Below are 22,573 nucleotides of genomic sequence, written 5' to 3' on the forward strand. Positions count from 1 at the left end.
TTTTGACTCACTGAAGTACGCCGCGGTGATCAGGATCCCCAGCAACACCACAACTGCAGCGACAGTCAACAACGCCCTCTTCGTCTTAGACGATTTCTCTTTCTGAGTCTTTGGAGCCGTCATGGGCCTTCTGTGGCGGCCTGGCCGTGGAACCACTGCAAGTGAGGTGAGAGACAAATTATTACCCAAATATTCCTGCATTTTAAGTATGCAAACATCAGCTTACCTCCGTGCGTTGCGTTCAACGGTCTTGTGCTTTCTTCAGCTGACGCAGCGCTCTAAAAATGAAATGACCAAGGAAAATTAAGGTTACTTAAGGTTCAACTTTGCAACTACTGAGAGTGAATATGTAGTCACTTTATCAGTTCAGAATCTTTAAATTCTCACTCTCACCAAGGAAATTTGGGCTAAATCCTTGACTTCAAATATTTCGGGGGAATACCTTGTCTGCTCTGGAGACAGTCTGCCCAAATGGTGAGGAAAAACTATCAACTTGACCTCATCAAACATTTTAGAAACGTGACACAATGGAGATTTTATAAACCCGGTCAAACACAGTAAACTCTGATATCAGAAACGAACATTAATCTAGACATTATATTAGAATTTGTCATCTTTTTAAAAGATTCATTACTAGTTTTAAGTATCTTCTTTAACTGAAGGTGAATATTTTTTGGCTTTTTTACCCTGATAGCCATTGAGAGAAAATTTATTCGGTGCTTTTCATGACACCAAGAGTAGACTCAACAATATTCGTCATATTGCATCCACGTGCCACCTTGAATGCATCAGTTGTTCTGATGACTCCCGGCCATTTCCGTAATCTAGTCGATGCCTGGCTCTAAATGCGCAGAATGGTGAGGGGTGTGGTGTTTTGTGGCAGCAGCATCAAGAAAGTGAAACCTCTTTTCAAAAACCAACTGGTATCGCATAGACGGAACACAACAGGCCTCTGGCAAGATATCACGTGTCCTAGTTGCATAATTTTCGGTAATAGTTGTTGTTAAGTGGAGGGTTCGTACCACGTGGTTGACAGGGTTTAATGCGATTCACACGAATCAAATCTTTCTTGTGGCTTGAGCAGAAGATACTGCAGATGTGCACCTTACCAATTTTAGAGGAATAGCCATATACAGTGGGGCAAATAAGTATTTAGTCAACCCCCAATTGTGCAAGTTCTCCGACTTGAAAAGATTAGAGGCCTGTAATTGTCAACATCGGTAAACCTCACCCATGACAGACAAAATGTGGAAAAAAAAACCGAAAATCACATTGTTTGATTTTTAAAGAATTTATTTCCAAATTAGAGTGCAAAATAAGTATTTGGTCACCTACAAACAAGCAAGATTTCTGGCTGTCAAAAGGGTCTAACTTCTTCTAACGAGGTCTAACGAGGTCTAATGAGGCTCCACTCGTTACCTGTATTAATGGCACCTGTTTTAACTCATTATCGGTATAAAAGACACCTGTCCACAACATCAGTCGGTCACACCCCAAACTCCCCTATGGCCAAGACCAAAGAGCTGTCGAAGGACACTAGAGACAAAATTATAGACCTGCACCAGGCTGGGAAGACTGAACCTGATATAGGTAAAACGCTTGGTGTGAAGAAATCAACTGTGGGAGCAATTATTAGAAAATGGAGGACATACAAGACCACTGATAATCTCCCTCGATCTGGGGCTCCATGCAAGACCTCACCCCGTGCCGTCAAAATGATAACAAGAACGGTAAGCAAAAATCCCAGAACCACACGGGGGGACCTAGTGAATGACCTACAGAGAGCTGGGACCCCTGTTACAAAGGCTACTATAAGTAACACAACGCGCCGCCAGGGACTCAAATCCTGCACTGCAGACGTTGTCCCCTGCTGAAGCCAGTACACGTCCAGGCCCATCTGCGGTTCGCTAGAGAGCATTTGGATGATCCAGAAGAGTACTGGGAGAATGTGTTATGGTCAGATGAAACCAAAATAGAACTTTTTGGTAGATGCACAGGTTCTCGTGTTTGGAGGAGAAAGAATACTGAATTGCATCCGAAGAACACCATACCCACTGTGAAGCATGGGGGTAGAAACATCATGCTTTGGGGCTGTTTTTCTGCAAAGGGACCAGGACGACTGATCTGAGTAAAGGAAAAAATGAATGGGGCCATGTATCAAGAGATTTTGAGTGAAAATCTCCTTCCATCAGCAAGGGCATTGAAGATGAGACGTGGCTGGGTCTTTCAGCATGACAATGATCCCAAACACACAGCCAGGGCAACAAAGGAGTGGCTTCATAACCCCATGGAGGAATGGGCCAAAATATCAGCAACAGTTTTGAAAAGCTTGTGAAGAGTTACAGAAAACGTTTGGCCTACGTTATTGCCAACAAAGTGTACATAACAAAGTATTGAGAAGAACTTTTGGTATTGACCAAATACTTATTTTCCACCATGATTTGCAAATAAATTGTTTAAAAATCAAACAGTGTGATTTTCTGTTTTTTTTTTCCACATTGTCTCTCATGGTTGAGGTTTACCCATGTGGACAATTACAGGCCTCTCTAATGTTTTCAAGCAGGAGAACTTGCACAATTAGTGGTTGACTAAATACTTATTTGCCCCAATGTACCTGTACTTTATTTATTTAGCACAGTCATTTAAACAATGCGTTATCATTGCACCTTGATAAGAGCTTGTCCTGATTGATTAACCATTTAGCATGTCACAGTTTTTTTTTTTTTTAGTTCCTTTTGTGATTTTTATTTCCCCAATTATAGAGACATACTTGCCGACAAGCACCGTTTTTGAACAAATGGCCTAACACATCAAAGCTTTCACCTGGCAAGATGGTCCCTACTTAACCTAGTTTTTCTGCTCCACATCTCTGCCAATTAACAATTAATGTGGTCTTATATTTATTTACAGTTGATATACTATACTGTATATTCTTTAAATGAATTGAATATTAATGGTCTCAATCAGTCCACATTTAGTTGACTCAAATTCTTCTCTGATAGATATTAATCTATCTCGATCAGTGGTTCTTAAATGGGGTTCGATGAGTACGCCTTAGGTCTTCGGTAAAGGTTAAGACATGCAGAACATTATTATATACACTGACTAAATCTAGGCAAAGTAGCGTTTTAGACCAGGATTTGGACTGGTTTGCCCTTAATTTACAGGCTTTATTCCATTTTTCCATGGCTAGCCCTCTATCTAATGGGAGGATAGATCAGTTTGCTCAGTGGAAGGTTGACTGGCACTTGGTATGAGGAAGTACAACAGACCTACAGACAGTGTGAACTGCGTAGATCATTTAAAAAATCCGTTATTTGCGTCATTTTATGTCATGAAAATAGTATGTGATGCAAGTGATAAAATGAGAATGTAGCCATGAAAAAACAGGAACATTGTGAAATTAAATGAGTTTCATTTCAAGGCAAAATTATTTGTCGAAAATTTGAAATCTGGAAGAAATTTGAACAGGATTTAACTTACTACTATATATATAAATATATACATATTATTCAGTGATTGCACCTGTGAACCTCGTGGGGTTTGGTACCTTTGGCAAGGACAAGAACCACTGATCTACTAGATCTAAGTAATGCATGACTTGATTCTGATACAGTGGGGCAAATAAGTATTTAGTCAACCACTAATTGTGCAAGTTCTCCCACTTGAAAATATTAGAGAGGCCTGTATTAGTCAACATGGTTAAACCTCACCCATGAGAGACAGAATGTGGGAAAAAAAACAGAAAATCACACTGTTTGATTTTTAAAGAATTTATTTGCAAATCATGGTGGAAAATAAGTATTTGGTCAATACCAAAAGTTCATCTCAATACTCTGTTATGTACCCTTTGTTGGCAAAACGGAGGCCAAACGTTTCCTGTAACTCTTCACAAGCTTTTCACACACTGTTGCTGGTATTTTGGCCCATTCCTCCATGCAGATCTCCTCTAGAGCAGTGATGTTTTGGGGCTGTCGTTGGGCAACAGGGACTTTCAAATCCCTCCACAGATTTTCTACGGGGTTGAGATCTGGAGACTGGCTAGGCCACTCCAGGACCTTGAAATGCTTCTTACGAAGCCACTCCTTTGTTGCCCTGGCTGTGTGTTTGGGATTATTGTCATGCTGAAAGACCCAGCCATGTCTCATCTTCAATGCCCTTGCTGATAGAAGGAGATTTGCACTCAAAATCTCTTGATACATGGCCCCATTCATTTTTTCCTTTACACCAAGCGTGTCCAAAGTCCGGCCCGGGGGCCAAATGTGGCTCGTGGTCAAATTTCATTCGGCCCCCAGCCACTGTCATAAAATCAATAATGTCTGGCGCACACAGACTTAATAAATTGGTCAGCATTACTGCTACCAGCATATGAAGTAAGCTTACACAATAAATGCTGCTCCTCATTTACCCACTAAAAGGCAACAGCACTCTAAGCAACATTACCTCGTGTGACCCTTCCAATTTTCAAATGGCGACAATCAACAACAAAAAAGTTGACTGCGACGGCCGACGCCTCAAGGATAGGTGGAAATTGGACTATTTCTTCACTAAAATACGCAACAACTGTCTGCCTCATTTGCAAAGAGACAGTTGCTGTTTTTAAAGAGTTCAATGTGCGACGATATTACCAAACAAGACGCACTGACATGTACGACAAGATTACAGGGAAAAAATGCAGCGAGAAATTGAAGCAACTTGAAGCTATTTCAATTTCACAGCAGCAGTATTTCGTAAGAGCCCGACTCGAAAGAGAACGCCACAAAGGCTAGTTGCGAGATTGTTGAAGTTATTGATTTAAAAAACATAATAAAGCAAATGTGAAACACTGAATGGCTAGCTAGAATTTGCTTGAATATATTGTTCTATGTAAAGGATGTAAGCCAAGGTCGGCCCCCCACATTTTTACCACACCAAATCTGGCCCCCTTTGGAAAAAGTTTGGACACCCCTGCTTTACACAAATCAGTCGTCCTGGTCCTTTTGCAGGAAAACAGCCCCAAAGCATAATGTTTTCACCCCCATGCTTCACATTGGGTTTGGTGTTCTGCGGATGCAATTCAGTATCCTTTCTCCTCCAAACGCGAGAACCTGTGTTTCTACCAAAAAGTTCTATTTTGGTTTGATCTGACCATAACACATTCTCCCAGTCCTCTTCTGGATCATCCAAATGCTCTCTAGCGAACCGCAGACGGGCCTGGCCGCGTACTTTCTTCAGCAAGGGGACATGCCTGGCAGTGCAAGATTTGAGTCCCTGGCGGCGCATTGTGTTACTGATAGTAGCCTTTGTTACTGTGGTCCCAGCTCTCTGTAGGTCATTCACTAGGCCCCCCCGTGTGGTTCTCGGATTTTTGCTCACCGTTCTGGTTATCATTTTGACGCCACGGGGTGAGATCTTGCATGGAGCCCCAGATCGAGGGAGATTATCAGTGGTCTTGTATGTCTTCCATTTTCTAATAGTTGCTCCCACAGTTGATTTCTTTACACCAAGCATTTTACCTATTGCAGATTCAGTCTTCCCAGCCTGGTGCCGATCTACAATTTTGTCTCATGTGTCCTTCGACACCTCTTTGGTCTTGGCCATAGTGGAGTTTGGAGTGTGACTGAGGGAGGTTGTGGACAGGTGTCTTTTATACTGATAATGAGTTAAAACAGGTGCCATTAATACAGGTAATGAGTGTCGCCTTGTTAGACCTCGTTAGAAGAAGTAGACCTCTTTGACAGCTAGGAATCTTGCTTGTTTGTAGGTGACCAAATCCTTATTTTCCACTCTAATTTGGAAATAAATTCTTTAAAAATCAAACAATGTGATTTTCTGTTTTTTTGTTTTTTTTTTTCTCCACATTGTGTCTCTCATGGTTGCGGTTTACCCATGTTGACAATTACAGGCCTCTCTAATCTTTTCAAGTAGGAGAACTTGCACAATTGGTGGTTGACTAAATACTTATTTACCCCATTGTATATTCCTTTGAATCAGAGTTGATGGTGCATGAAAATATTCATTTTAAATATGGCATAACGACAACGGAATCGCATGTATTGAAAATAATTAATTTGTAATACAGAGATAGAGTCGTGATACTCTTTCATGCCTGTCGTAGTTTCTTGAAGGTTACTTTAAATATGAGAAGCTAAACCTGTGTGAATACCAGTAGGTGCATAGATACAGTTACGGATTAAAAATAAAACGGTAAAAGAAAAAGCATTGGATTGGTCTCCTTTTAGTCCTTCTGATTGGAGGGAATCCCTCACCATATCATTTTGATCTCAAGCTTACACACGATCAGGTAATTACAACTGTTTCAAAAATTGTTTACAAAAGAAAACGTTTTTATTTGCATAGAGATGAATCAGATGCAAATCTTTATGCCGAACCATAAATGTGCTACGAACAAAATCTTTGTTTAGCAGCAACGTGACACGTTGACGATATCTTCAGCTGCTGTTGTGAACCAGTATTTGCAGTTTTCAGATCCTGTCACTGACTAATTGAACACTTAAAAACTCGTCATGTTTGTGAACAAACTGGCTGATTAAATAAATACTTTTGGTTTTAATCAACAAATTCCCTTTTTTTAAGCACCATACTCACCCACATGATGCAGTTTCAGTCTATGTTAAGCCCAGATGACCGCTGAACCTTCCCTGAGGTTACACCTCACGAACTTCACAGTCCCTTAAAAATGCTGCGTCCTCCTCCTCTCACCTTCCTGGCTTTGACTCCGGAGACCTAACTTAATTTTTTGTCCCACTCCCTAACTCTGAACCTCCCTCTCTTTGTCTTTCTAAAGCACTGTAACTGAATCCTCAAGTGTCCGACTCAGGGCCCCTCTGCGACCTGGGGCCTGTTGTAAAATGCCGTGTAGCGTTGGATTGCAAAGCGCCACTGATTCAGAGAGACCTGTGACTGAGCAAACTAAACAAAAACTATTCCAGGTAACCTGACGCTCTCTATTCCTACCTGTGCGCCCTTCTGACATAAGTCCCTCCCATGCATCCACCCACTGTAAACCTTTCATTCCTTCCAGCACACAGAACAAATTGCCTTCTTTTCCACTTTGTCCTCTTTGCACCTCATCTTTGCCTCCAGCGCCTACTTTGTACTACTATACCTGAATATCCATCCACATATTTCTCACACACAATATTGACACCTAATGCATGATGATTGACCCACGCCTTGCACTGAAAGCCTAATGTCTACCAAAAGTGACCCTAAAGCATACCATGAATTCATAAAGTCAACATAAAAGCCTGAATGAGTGAAAACGGACAAAAAAAGCATCACTGTGCTTGGCTCTCTCTTCGAACTCACATGGACACACAGAGCACACACACACACACACACACACACACACACACACACACACACACACACACACACACACACACACACACACACACACACACACACACAAGCATGTACTATATTTTTCGGACTATAAGGCATCCATATAATACTTTATTTTTCTCCAAAATAGACAGTGCACCTTATGTGCTAATTCTGCTTGTGCCTAATGACTTTGAACCTATTTTGTTGGAGCATTACAGTTACCATAGTCAAATGACTAATATTATTGCAGTTTACAGAATTACTTACAGTAGCGCATTGAACATTTATTGTATTATATTATATAATATTATTAATATTCATAGTATAGTATAGTATAGTATAACATATGTATATATAATATATATATATGGTGGAAAACACAGACGACTGAAAAAGCAGTTTCTGCTCTTGCACCCCTCTAAAATAAACTGCTGTATTTTAAGCCAAAAGAACTGTTGTGTTTGATAGAACAATATATCTATATGCTGCCATAGCAGATTCATGGCGCATTAAGCCTCCGAACTATTTTTAATTTGTTGGTTTTACCCTGGAAACCCCCTTTTACAGACGTTGCACAACTGCTTTTGTTTCAACCAAGCCATCAAAAGAAGGTAAACAGTTATATTTATTATTCAAAATGTCTGTCATTTTTAGCTTAGAATCATTAATTTATGTTATAATATTTAGTTTAAAAGAGAAAATGACTTAAAAAAATTACTCGGTGGCATATTTTAAACTTTTAAACAAATTATGTCACAATGAAAAATTTGGCGTCTGTAAAAAAGTCACGGATATCTACCTCATAACTATCGCTTAATTGTATTTTTTTGTTTGTTTTTTGTTACTGTTGCATTTTCCCCGATGTGTTAGATGATAAATAATCGATCCATAAAAAAAAAAAAAAAAAAAAAAGAAAAACAATGTTTAAAAGGGTAACTATATGAAAAAGAAACCATGTTTCACCCATAAAATAAAAAATCTGGCTATGGCGATTCACAGCTGTGTCTTGACACTCGGTGATACATGCTACATAGAGTTTTTGGATCGAAAAGAGGTAAGTATGCGATAATATCTCATTATCATCGTGGTGTCTTTAATTCTGCTCTCGCCTCTAGTTAGGGTTTAGCTGTTTAAAAAGAGCGGAACCTCACGTCACCTGAGTGTTTTCAGCCATAAATTTATATATACCTGTATATATATATACACATATATATACACACATATATATAGTATATATAATGTATATATTATATTACTAATAGTCTAAGTTTTTGTAAAGTACAATTAGGTTCCCCCCTCTACCCCCCACCCGCCCCAGGAAGACGTAAACATTTTGTGCCATCCCCAACTTTGCCGCCACTGTAAATACTACTATATTTGTCTATACAATTATTAGAATTATACCACTGCATGACATTGTGTCCTTTTTAATATTAAATAAAAAAAAGTAATGATGAACTTACAATAAAGTATAACCTTATATGTGATCTTTATTCAGGAGTCACATAGCACACAAACCAACAGAAAAATGACATAAGAAAACACAGGAACAGAAACTAGAAAAGAAAACATTAAAAGAGCACAAACTATCTGTGCACAACAAACAGGCTTTTACGCCAATGGAAAAACATTATTTTTGTTTGTAACAGGAAAAAGACTTAAAGTGCATAAATTTCCCTAAAAAAAAAAAAAAAAAAAAAAAAAAAATCCAAACTATAAAAATACATCTAACTTACATTTTTTGACTATTTGATGCTGAAAATTTTAATTAATGAAATCAATAAATAATAATAAATTCAAATTGATTATGAATAAAAATGAAAATGAATACCATTAAAATAAATAAAATCAGAAACTCATTCTAGTTATAACATTCCAATGATGATTTTTTTTTCTTTCTTTTAAATATTATTATTTTTATTTAACAAGACACTAATCATTATTATAAACACGAACTGGATTATTTGACAGAACTACAAGTAGGAAAGAATCAAACCTTTGCACTCAGGGAGAAAGATAGTAGACACGGTAGATGCTGTAAAATGATTTTTCTGATCAATAGAATGCAATTAGATAATTTATACACTCCCCTATAAAAACATGACGTGACTTTGTTAAGTGTGTGAAGTTCATTGACCTCAAATGACCTTGTAGCGGTTATGTGGCGACATTACATAGGGACTCTTTCATCTCAAATCAAAAATTCCTTAAGTGGTGGGAAGTAAAAACAGAAAAAAAGAATTGAAACTTCAAATCTTCCTATATTAGGAATGTTGATTTTGTCCGTATAATCACTGAATGCTTGCTGCATGTGTGCCTCAAGAGATTAAAGTCCAAATAATCTCGGCATTTGTCGAAACATGTTTAGCAAGTCTTAGAAAAGGGTGCAACAGTTTATAAAATAGAGTTAAGTTAGCTTTGCCAACTACAGTAAGATTCAGCGGCTGCAGTTTTCTGAATATGGGAAGAAAAATATAATTTCACACCTGTCTCATAATCTGAGGTTTAGCTAACATCAAAAAAAGTAACTGGATTCAATTTAGAGTGACACAGTAGCTAATGGAAAAAATTAAAATCATACTCACTAGGCTTACGTTAGGAGTGGCTCCGTGTTCAAATTTGCTCAGCTACAGGAGGCGAAAACAGAAAAAAAAAGTCTGAAACAAAATGAATGTATTTTCAAAATAACAAATTTAGAAATCAATTTTTAAAAAAGACGAAAAAAGGCTGTAGCTAAAATAAATAAAAACATTTTTTTAAGTGTTTTCAAATTCTAATTTCTTCTAGAGCATTATAAAATTATAATTAAACATCAAAATTGGTCGATATAAAAAATATTTTCAAACTTTAAATTGCAAATTCAATGCAAATGCACTTTTAACAAGGAGAGGAACTAAAATATTATGAAATTTAATAAATTCTATTACATTATTCAACATTCTGTTGGACTCTCCCTATCAGACATCCTGATAACCAACACTGGCATTGATTTATTAGAAGAGTCATGAATCAGATCAAAGGTATTATTATGCTGTACTTTACACAAAGTCATGGGAATTGTGGGTTTTGCGCTCTAATAACAAAATAACTAGTAAATCAAAAACAGATATCATGAATTGTATTATATTATGTATGTATCTTTTATGCCTCCTTACCTGAAATGTTGCGAAGAGTCTACTCCTTTTCCAATCCAAAAGTATTCCCATACCCTTTGAGTTACTCCAAAGTGCTTCATCCCACTTATTTACTCTCTGCTTCCACATGCACACCCATACACATCACATCAACACGCAACCCACTTGACAAACATCTCCGTGCCTGGACATGCTTTTGTTTAATTGGATGGTTAGCCTTTTAGCTGCAAGAGGAAGTGCAGCTTAGTTTGAAAACAACCCTGGTTAATAATTAAAAGCTTATTTTGATGTACGTGTAGTCAAAAGAATGAATGTTGTCCCACCCCCCGAGCCACTGTTAAGTGTATATTATCACCAAAGGTTCATAATGAAATTGGAAAGACGTAGCTAAACTGGCTAAAATAGTGCTAAATTCGTGAAATTAGATTAATTAATACTAGCCTAACAGTAAGAAAGTAAAAATAGAATGAATGAACAATGAATAAACTTTTTTTTGGCCCTCAAAGGCTAAACAGTGCAGCTTTAATGAAATTATAAGTAATAATAATTGACCACAGCATGATCTCTCGATTAACCTCCCTCTCTGTGCACCAGCAGCAACATACACTTAGCCACTTAGCTTAGCTTACTTTGCTTACTTCTACAGCACTTTTGAACAGGCTTGCCAACCGTCCTTTCAAATAAGGAATTGTTCCAAATTGGGAATTAAAAGTTGCGTTTCTGTATTGAACCAATACGGAATATATAAAAGTAGCTACATTTTTATGCATTTTAGGAGTTTTAGGGATGTCCCTTTTTTTCGCTGCCTGTACGTCTTTGGCCCCGAGGTGGGCGTCCCTTATTTCTATTTCTGAAAGGTGGCAACCCTACTTTTGAAACAGGTCTCAAATTACTGCAGCATTTCTTTCAGTAAAAGACAATAAAAGAAAAGGAGATGAAGTGAGCTGACCAAGGTTTGTTGCTCCAGTCCAGCCTCTGTGTTCATTCACGTTTTGTCTTCAAATGTTTTATCAGGTTCGAGGTATTGAAACGGGCACTCAACGGATTCCATACGCTTTTGCGTACCGATGGCTGACCACTGTATTTGCGGCGGACACGAGAAAATCACTTCTCAAAATTTCAAAGAGGCAGGCCCCACTGAGTACCGGTAATTATTTTCGTGTTCCCCCACCCCCGTCAAAAGACAGACAGACGAGAGAGACGTCACCGGAGCTACCGAAAAAAAGGACATTTGCTGAAAAGTGGCTGCAGGAGGTAGGTACCATGGCTAGAAGCAAATGATGCTTGCACGGAAATGTGGTACAAAATTTGCCGTGAGAATTCCAATGTCACAAATAAAAGCAGCGCATTTTATGTAGTAGGGTCGAAGAATTTCAGCCATCCAAACTTTGAAAAGCACGAAAAAAAAACAGAGCATGTGGCACTTAAGCAAACTATCGATGTCAGACAGCACCCCACTCGCCCTGCACAGCGCTATGCACTGACAAACTAGAGGTTAGATTTCGTGCCCGAACCCGACCCGACCCGAATGTCGGGTCGGGTCGGGTCCACAATTTAAGCATTCACGTTCGGGTCAGTTCGGGTCGGGCCGCCATGCCGGACTAATAAATTATTTAAAAAAAATAAATAAATAAATAAAAAAATGGAGAGCAGGCTCTCTGTATTGCGCTTCTGCTTGTGCGTGTGCACGAACGCCGTGGCGCCGGCCGCTTTTTATTCTTGTCCTCCCGCTGTACCATTTGCGCACGGCCGAGGCGCCGCCCTCATTTTCATTTCCTTGTCAGAGAGGCGCGTCCATGTGAGAACAATATCCCACACACTCAGAAATATGTTTAACAAACTTTCCCAGCGTTATTTCGTTGTGTGAATGCTTTGATAATTCTCAAAAAAATATGTAGATTATTTAAACATTAAGAAAACTTGAGTTTTTTTCTGCCAACTCGAAGAAATGAAAATAAATTGCTGCTGCTGCGTTTTTTCCGCGTCACTCAAAAAAAACAACAAAAAAAAACGGGTTTTTCGGGCTCGGGCCTGCAAATCTAGTTAAGTGATCGAGCTCGGGCCGGGTCAGGCCTCAATACCAGCGGGCCGTGTCGGGTCGGGCTGGATTTTTTAGGCCCGAACTAGGCTCTATGACAAACGTGTTTTTGCTCGCATTTCACAAAGCTAAACATGTACGTTCAATGAGCTCTTATGAGGAGGAGGGCATCCCACTTTTACAAAGGCTTGGAGTTAATGTGGGAGCCGCATAATGCCCTTTATTTTGAATTGGTGCTTTTATGTTTATTTCTTTACATTTCACTTCGAAGTAATGGCAATTTTGTTGTGCCAGTTGATGTTAATCGAGCATTAATTGTTAATATAATTAATTAAAGGTAATTGGCTCTAAGTAAAGCTTGTCATAATTTTATCGCATCAGGCGGGTCGGCTCTCAAGCTCAATGAGGACCAAGTCACATCTCCAGGTCCTCCTCTGAGAACCTGGGCAAAAAAATTATGTGCACCCCTGTATATATATAAAGCTTTATTGCTTCAAGAAGCTTCATCTGGCCATCACTGCTCCCTTGGGGGAGACAGTCAACCTCTGCTGCCACCTGCTGTTGACTGTTGTCATCCAACATGCCTCTTAGCATGCATTGCAGCACTACAGATGTAAATAACAAACAAAAATCATGTTCTGTGCTAAATATTTCTTCAGTTACTGTTCCGATTGTTTCATCAATTGCTAGTTATGGTATTTGCTAACACTTTATTTGACAGTGGTGCCATAAGACTGTCATTACACAATCATAATTATGACATGTCTCTGTCCTGAGCATTCATGAATGCTTATAACAGATGTCATTAAGTGTTATCCGGCAAATGATCTCAATTTTGAATGGATGCAAAAGATCCAAGATGGACAAAAATTGAGTAAGTGACATAATTTGCCAAATGACACTTAATGACATAAGCATTCAGTAATGTCTATGATAGTGTCAAGTCATAATTTTGATGATCTTATGACAGTCTTATGACACCGCTGTCAAATAAAGTGTTACCTAAAAAAATCAACAAATAAGCCGCACTGGACTATAAGCCACAGGTATCAAAATGAAGGAAAAAAGTAGCGGCTTATAGTCCGAAAATTACGGTGTATATATATATATATATATATACATATAAAATATACTGTATATATATATATTTCTGTCTCCATCCATGTACCCGTGTATAATGCGCACCATGATTTTACAAGTTGATTTTTGGGGAAAAAGGGTGCGCGTTATATTCGGGAAATACTGGACCGTTAAATGGTATCGGTGCCCTCTTTGTTGGTACTCGCCGATACTGATACCACGATTTCGGGCCTGGATTGTAAAATGTATTTAGAAAGAAATCTCAAAATTCGTTTCACAAGCTATTTGATAATCATAACTGTTATTAAGTACAGGTAATTCCTCTTTTTTTTTTTTTTTTTTTTTCTTTAACTTTTTGTTGTTGTTGAAACCAAAGTACCTCCACAAAAATGTGTACAGGACATAGAGCCATGTTCTTAAGTATTGATAAACAAGAAGGGCCACCAGTTATATACACACACCTTTATTTAAATGTTATTATTATCCGTATTTGATCATATTAATCAATGAGGAGTCATGATACAATAGTCATCAAATAGTGTCTGTTCCATGAAATAGCAACTTATTTATCATTTTGCTACAATTTGTTTGCTCGCCACAATGATTTCATGACACATCTACTTTTTTGCTGCTTTTGCTCAAAATCCAAATTTGTGGAGGAGGTTACCATTAAGCAGTGATCTTCTGCACCTCCGCCTCAAAAGTTGACGGAAGCTGCTATCAGCTGTGGAATGGAAAGTACTGCCGCTCTCATCATAAAACCTTAGTGCTGCACTCGTACTCCATGACATCATCATATATGCACACACATTGAGATGTAAGTCTAGATATCAGTTTCCAGGAAAATTAGTACGATTAATGAATACAAACAGAAATAAGAAATAAGGTTGTGAACCCTAATAGCACTCTAAAGTAGATTTAAAAAAAAAAAAAAAAATCATACTATTCAACTAATTTCCTGTTATTGACAATGATAGATGTCCAATCCATTTTGACTAGGTGGGATGGCAACGATCATTCGCTTCAAAGTAGAGTTACTGTAAATGTGTGTGCAATAAAGGGTTCAGATGACTGCTCTAATGAAGGTAACTTTATTGTTTAACTTCGTACTGTACTAGCTGAAGTAAGCATCAGCCAAAAGCAGAATCGGAGGTATTTTCACGACCCACATCTGTAAAAAAGCTAGCAAAAGTCATTGTAAAAGAAAATGCTGCTTGGCTGTTGTGTTACGGGCTCTTAATGAGTGAAACAATCGTTGATACTTGATGCAGTATCAAAGTACTCGTTCACTGAGGTTGAATTGTAAAGAAAAAACTTTCAATAACAAGGAGTGTGATCCACTTCCCACATTATCTTTAGAAAGACAAAAGACAAAAACAAGGCAAGGTAGACCGGTTTTAAAGAATGCCTGCTATGGGGAACATGAACACGCAGATGTAAGATGTAGGAAGAAAGCGCAGGAGGGAATATTTGGTTTGATCTTTAAAAATCAATTAATTGCTTATTGGATACTTTGCTAATTTCAAGTGAGGGGACACGACAGCTGAGGACCTACAAATTCTCTCGCAATGGGAAATAATGGTAAGAATGCTTCTGACTTTTCTTTTGTTGTCTCGTGTGATGTCACACTGTAATGTGACTCTATGTCACACTATTTACATGCTCTTAATTGGGTTTATTTTGATTAGTTATACATGTATGGGATTTTTTACGCAGTCATTCAAGTGATTAATGTGTATGATAACTTGAACATCTTTGTTGATAACATCCAAAAAAGACAATGATGCGCCAATTTGATCGACACTGTCAGAGAGGTAACATTGTGTTGGATTAAATTTAAAACCCTAACCCCCAGCAAACATCCGCTTTTTGTTCGGGGCCTTCTGCATCTCAGATTTTAATAAATTTTGAGACGTCTACCTATGTTGTGCTACAGCATACCGGGCAGTGCTGAAGTCCACTGGGACAGATGTGAATTCAGTAAATGTCGCTGTTTACATAGAGCAGACAGAACATGAAGGGTCACTAAATATTAAGCTTGGAAAAAAAAAAACTTGTCACTTAACCACCAGTTATTATTTTGAGATCAGTCAACATGAGAAGCAAGATGGCAGAATTTAGCGAAACCAAAATGACTACTAAAAAAATACTAGTATGTAGAAAACATTTTTTCTTGGTGAAAGAAGAGTGTCCTTTCTTGTTAGATTAGGGTTCATACGGGTCCTCAAAGTCCTTGAAAATGCATGGCTGTTTTAGGCTCTTAATATTTTTTTTCAGCACCCTTTTTAAAAATAAAAATTATTAACAGAAGGTAAATCTAATAAAATTGCTACATCGTCACATCGTCGCTCCCAAGCAAACTGCATACAAATAGAGTAGTATTTACAGTAAATGCATACGTGTGTATTTGCTGTGGTTTGGTACAATACTTTCATTGCACGACCAGTTACTCTTTTTGTCACTTTTTTTTTTCGTGACCTCCACACCCCCATGCCCCTCTGGCTGGGAACTATTTCACTCGTGTGCTTCGCCGCTAGCCTACACGCCTGGCTCTCGATCAACTACAACACAACATCCACTTATCTTATTTTAAGGAGTAGGAGATTATAATAGCCTTGTAAAGATATTTACAAGATTTGGCGAGAATCAAATAGTTTTTTTGTAGAGTTGTTAGACAATGACTTTTTAACTGATATCCCGATATTGTCTAACACCAAAAATCCGAGACCGATATATGCGGTCGTGCACTTAACATATTTTGGTTAATTGTATTGTCATGCCCCACTGAATGCTCAATAATGATAATGCTCATATAACAAATCCCAAGTATCTTGGTTTGGAGGCATCTAATGGTCAATAAACGTAACTGCTGTGCTAAGCTGTGACCAGCACTTGTAGAAAGGCAGAAGGCTTCTACATTCACTTTGAAGGAAACATGCATATTGGTCCAAAACAGATAATGAAAAACCAATGTCGATATGATCCGAAATAATTTTCAAATGCTTTTATCGGCCAATACTATCAGCTACCCGATGAAATCTGACAAGTATAGTTTTTTGTTGTTGATGTGAACTTGTTCCACACAAATCTACATCGAGATATCATTTAGCTTAGCAATTGGAGGTGTGACAGCCATTTTTTTCCAAGTGTCCTAAACTTCAGGAAACATTTGTCATGGTTTACTCAGCCATGACGTGTGTGCCTCCGTCCACCGAACAGCATGCTATCACTGCGCCAGCACTACCGCGATAGGATGAGTTCAGTTTTGCATAAAACGCTCACTGCTGCCGGAAACGCACCCTCCCAGGGCGTCCAAGAATCAACACCTTTTCAAAATTTATTTTTCTGGGGTTGTAAAACAGTTTGGGATAAGAGTGTGACAAAATATCGAAATGGTGATATATCGTGATGCTTTGTATCCCAAAAGGTTATCGATATGCTCCTGTCGAGAATCGAGATATCGTTTTAAAGAGGTGTCAATTAAAAAAAAAAAAAAAAAAAAAAACGGCTGCCATTGACGGTGCCCGACGCCCAATCCATTTAGACTGGGAACGTTCGTTCATTCAAATCCAGAGCATTCACAGTCATTCAGTCCGATTTTCGGAGCATTTACAGGTCACTTGCTGTTCATTTTAGGGCATTTACAGGTCATTTCCTGTTGAATTTGAGTCACTGCCTATTCATTTGGGCGATTCTGTGATTCTCAGGTCACTTCCTGTTCTGTAATGCAAAATAAACAGGAAGTGACCCATAAAATACCCCAAAATCAACAGGAAGTAACTGAAAATCAACAGGTAAATGACCTTAAATGGCCCAAAATTACCTCATTGCCTGGCATTGGCTGCCACTGACGGCCATAGACGTTCAATCCGTTGGAAGTGGGAAGAATGGCAGCGAATGAACGAATGTTCATTCGCTGCCACTCTCCCATTTCAAATGGATTGGACGTCTATTAGTGATAAACTCATTCCAATTCACAGCAGATGCTTGTTTTTGTGGTTATTAGTTTTTTGTAGAATATCCAATCACATTTCTTCCCAGAAATAATTAGCCCCCACTGTAGAATGACTGAATAACAGACGTCTTTGGACAGACTTTTTACGGGGAAAAGGGAACCTGACGAGCCAGAAGATGTGCCTACAACCTCGAAGAAAACAAAATTTATGCTACTTCCCAATCACTAAAGACCCACGAACTGCGAAGGAGTGAATTCGTGACCCGTATGTGAATAAACAGAGTGATTCGAGCATGTCTGTAGAACAGGAATATCAGCTTGTAGAGATCGCAAATTACGGCGACTTAAACGTACATTTGAGACAACAACTGTACCGAAGTTCTGGATTAAAGTAATTTTGGAATATCCTGACATCGCTAGGAGCGCGCTGAAAACTGTGCTACAATTTCCAACATCGTGTATTTGTGATGCTAGCTTCTCTCACTCTCCCATCTCGGGACCATTTTGTCTCAAACAAACTCAGGCCTCCCACTGATTCAGCGGGTGAGTTGTATTTTTTTCCCTGCACTTAACACGACGGGGCTAAAAACAAATGCTATTTTACATTTGCTGTATTTTTCTGCCGCACATTGCCGGTGTTCTGACAAAGTTGGCATACGCGTAATGTTAAAAAGGACCGCGAATGCAGCTATTCCTAAGTACACACTACAAACTTTCTTTAAAGAAAGGAATATTAACTTACGTTTGCCATGTTAGGCGCACACAACAACTGCACGTAGCCTTCTCACTTAACGACTTCGCCGTGTCGTTAAGCATTAATTTACGCCATTTCCGTGTTGCACATGTATGTTTGTGATGTAAATAGTTTTTTAGCACCATTGGATAACATTGAGAGTCCAACTGAATATAAAAGAGGGCTTTTTTCACCGCCACAAAAGCTTTGGGAGCAGAATTTTATAAGGGTGCAAAATTTGACAGGACCCCAGTCCGTGAAAAAAAGACCCAAATCACACCGGTCCGTGGTGCAAAAATGGTTGGGGACCCCTGTCGTATCGTATCGTAAGGTACCAAGAGGTTCCCACTCCCAGTTTGGAAGATGTTTGTGTATTAGGGAAAAGGCCCCATATTTTAATTATGCCTTATCGTTGAAAACAAAACAAAACAAAACAAAAACATTAGGATAACATTAAAAAAATACTGGAGAAACTGGAAAATTTGTCTTGAAAGTCCTTAGAAACTACTTGAATTGGACCATGAAAAGTGTGTACAAACCCTGTAGATTCAGTGTACATTTAATAATTCAAATCCAAATGACTGGCCGGAGCTTATAGAACACAAAAAGTTGGTTATACTGAGTTATGGAACTCTTCTTTGTGTATGTCTGTATTCTAGTGGAATGTACAGTGTATCGTACAGTAACTTTCATCATCTTGCATGCCTTTTCCTGCATGAAGCTCAAATGTTGTCTATAAATTCTAAAAATTAAAGTACCTCTTCTCATGTGCAATTTGTCCAAAGTGGAATGTGCAACCAGCAACTAAATAGGACACCACTCTCTATTTGTGGCAACGCAGTCATCAAATAAAGGCCTCCTCTCCTCAAACAAGACCACAGTTGAGTAAATAAATGCCCCTGGCAACAATCTAACTTTGTGGTGGTAAAGAACAGCACTCTGAGCTGTTTTGCTGGACACCACTTTAGACTGCAAGAAAAATTATAATCATATTAAATCGTTACCTCTCCGACAGGGTCACTCCAAACTGAGCTGAATTCAATAGAAAAGTAGAAAGCTTTTCAAATTAATCTGTTGCTTTGTGTTGTCAGGAAGTAGGGTAAACCCCACAGCGGTGGGGGTGGCTGTGGGTTTTGGTGTCCTGGCCATCCTTTTCACCATCGCAATTGTGCAGTTTTGCTACAAGTACAAGTGCAAAAAATGCAAAAACTGCTGCAAGAAAAAAGGTGAGTGAAAAGGAAACCCTATTTACTCCCAGATGTTGTTCATAAAATCCCATTCAAAGCCGCTTTTGTCTCTGCAGAACGGCCATTGACAGACAGAGTGCTCATGTGAGTAATATTGTAAATAATAAATAAAAACATATCCAAAGAGTTGGTTTTGTGCATGAGTAAATTGGATCTGCTGAATTTTTCTCCACAGGAAGGTTGGCTTAAAAAAGTCATCCCCTCCTTTCACCATCTTCAAGAAATGACCTTTTTCATTCAAGAGAAAGAAAATGTATTTAATGTACTCCAAGTATGAAATATTTTTGATTAAGTTCTGAAAAGGATGGTATGGAATTTATCAAGAAATTGCCTGGACTCTTTGCAGGATGTCTCTTGTTAAAGTGATGTACTGCAAAGACCACTGTGTATACTCTCCCGTAACTGTAATTAAAACATGATAAATAAATTGCTCCTTTACAAATTTCACACAAACGGCTCTCTTTCATATTTTCTGCATACTGAAACGATTCTAGTGACTAATTGCTTTTCTTATAATCTGACTCAGAAACATGTTCCAACTGCAACTGCAAAAAAAAAAAAAAAAAAAAAAAAAAACACCTTTAAAGGTCATGGCTTTCTGTGTTCAACCACATTATTGCAAAAAAAAAAAAAAAGAAAAAAAAAAGAGGGAGAAGTAATATTATTCAGCACACTCAGACCTTCACAAAAAATGGATTGATAATTCACGCTGGTGGACAAAGTGGTACTGTTTTGCCTTAAAGTGATCCTCTAACTTAAATACATGAAGGCTCTAATAAACCACAATTGTTCTCTTGTACTAAAATATGTTGTTAGAAACACAGAAAATGTTAAATCAATGTCAATATTTAATATATATGTATATATATATATATATATATATATATATATATATATATATATATATATATATATATATATATATATATATATATATATATATATATATATATTTAATATTTAAAATTTAGTCCATATTTTGACCGTTAGTTGGCGCCATGGTTTGCGGGCTCGCAGTGATGACATCATCGGGAGCTTTCCAAATGTGTAGCGTGTTCAACAATTGCTTATTGCTGCCTAAACACGCGAAGTAAAATGCCACGATGTGCTGCTTTTGGATGCAATTTCCAGTCAAATGGAAACAAGTGGAGTGAAGTGAGTGGTCAAGGTGGAATTATTATTTTTAGTGAATAGATGTGCATAAGTGGAAGCTTCTCTCCCTTTTTGGTCCCTGTATGCACTATCCTACCCACCACCGTATATTTTCTGGATCCGACGGTTCCACCGCGTCTGCTATATTGGTTTCGGATCCCTCCATTTTTTTATTCGTCGGTCCCACAGCAGCTTTTCGGATCAGTCTATTTTTTGGAATCGACGGCCTGATCGCGGCTGCGACATTGCCGTGGGATCGGTCCTGGATCTTTGAGTGAGTAAAAAAGGCGGATTTGGATTACTATTGCTATCTTTTTTGTTGACTATTCTTCGTGGGAGTTTTCCCCAAATCATACTAAATAATTAAAGCACTATGGCACGCTACAGTGATGACAGTGACTCTGACGTGGACCTTACAACAATGTTGGAGTTCGTCAGGGAATGCGTGTTGCATACTGCTAAGCTCCCGAGTGAAGAGTGGTCAAGGTGGAAATATTATTTTTTTGTAATTAAATGTGCATAAGTGGAAGCTTCTCCCCTTTTTGGTACTTTTATACACGTATCCTAGCTACCACACGTTACAATGTACAAGACATGGATTGCACAAGGTGTGCTCTTTGGCCTGTACTGTATGTAAAGCACATTACAGCTCTGGATGTTAACAATCTACATAATTATATTGGGATAAGTTTGAAAACACAATTTGCTTACCTTGAATATCTGCTAATAAAACCGGACAGCATACACTCTCGCTCCCAACAGCACTCTCTCGCATTACCACTTTTGTCTTATCAGGTATTTGCTGCACGCATTTTTCCCTGAAGCTCGTCTTGTGAACGACCGACAGTGCTGTCCTGCTCTTCACTTTTCAGATCTGGTTCAAATAGGAAGGGTAGAACTGGCGACATGTTGAGAAAGCTAACGAGTGACACGCTGGAATTTCGGTAACGGGACCGGTGATGTCACGCACTGCGACGTAACAAGAATGGCGACCTATCACTTAAAATAATTTTACAAACTTTATTAAAACAAAAACATTAAGAGGGGTTTTAATATCAAATTATTATAACTCATACTAACATTTATCTTTTAAGAATTACTTGTCTTAAAAATAGAGGTTCCCTTTAATAGTTTATAAGTTAGATATCCGAACAAAGGACTTTCTGTTCTGGTTGTTGTTGGCCAATGGAAAAATAAAATAATTTTTTTTAAAAAATTCTGTTTCCAGCAGCTGTGAGAAGGATGAATAGTAATAAGGTTATGAATCCAATAGTGGCTAAACAATGGCATATGACGGTTAGCAACCGTGTAGCTAACCACCCCCCACCCCACCAGTGAGTTTGCCTCCTCAGACAAAACTTTTTGTCTCTTTTGTTGCTCTGCCATCTTTTCAGAATTCGGCCGAAAGCGTTCGCATCGATGAATGGGGGAAGGTGGAAATGACGTATGCCGTAAAGTAGTCGGCACATTTGTAGTTTTTTTGTGTGTGTGTCAGGGTTCCTGCCACCTTCCTCAAAGTTAATTAGTGGCGGTGAACGTGATACAGACACCCTGAAGATATAAAAGAGGTGTCATTCAATTAGTTGTCAGTCAAAATATTATCACAAATGTTATGAAAATATTTTATAAATGTTGAAAAGTTACTTAGTGTTGCTTTAAATGCCTCATTTATATTGTAATAAAATAATTAAAAAAAAAAAAACAGTTGTGTAACTAGTGTGAAAGTTTTGCAATAGTTTATAAATAATAATATGCATTTCATGGTCACGTTCATGTTCACTTCTTTTAAAATGCAAGTTTCTTGAAAGAGGAAATGTTTTTTTTGTGGTGATGTTCAATGCCAGGGAAATAATACATGCAGGCTTTTACATTTCATACAGCTTATATTTAAAACAGTATAATAAA

The 22,573-nt window shown here is 38.2% G+C and overlaps 1 protein-coding gene across 5 annotated transcripts in view; it reads right to left on the minus strand.

Moving 5' to 3' along the window:
• The window catches only part of tmprss4a (transmembrane serine protease 4a), a 30,625-nt gene extending 19,954 nt beyond the window's left edge, over window positions 1-10,671 (minus strand). Inside the window, exons 1-4 of one of the 5 annotated variants that reach the window (XM_057839893.1) lie at window positions 10,485-10,671; window positions 9,915-9,956; window positions 227-278; window positions 12-155 (exon numbers count right to left, since the gene is read on the minus strand). In XM_057839893.1, the coding sequence (XP_057695876.1) occupies window positions 12-155; window positions 227-278; window positions 9,915-9,956; window positions 10,485-10,592 (346 nt within the window). In that variant the 5' untranslated portion in view covers window positions 10,593-10,671. Of the gene's footprint in view, window positions 1-11; window positions 156-226; window positions 279-6,588; window positions 6,926-9,325; window positions 9,394-9,914; window positions 9,987-10,484 lie in introns of those variants that run through there. The other 4 variants (XM_057839896.1, XM_057839894.1, XM_057839895.1 and 1 more) reach the window with 4 other exon arrangements.
• Between the last annotated feature and the right edge of the window lie 11,902 nt (window positions 10,672-22,573).

Source organism: Corythoichthys intestinalis, chromosome 6 (genome assembly GCF_030265065.1).
Source record: "Corythoichthys intestinalis isolate RoL2023-P3 chromosome 6, ASM3026506v1, whole genome shotgun sequence".
NCBI classification, from domain to species: domain Eukaryota; kingdom Metazoa; phylum Chordata; class Actinopteri; order Syngnathiformes; family Syngnathidae; genus Corythoichthys; species Corythoichthys intestinalis.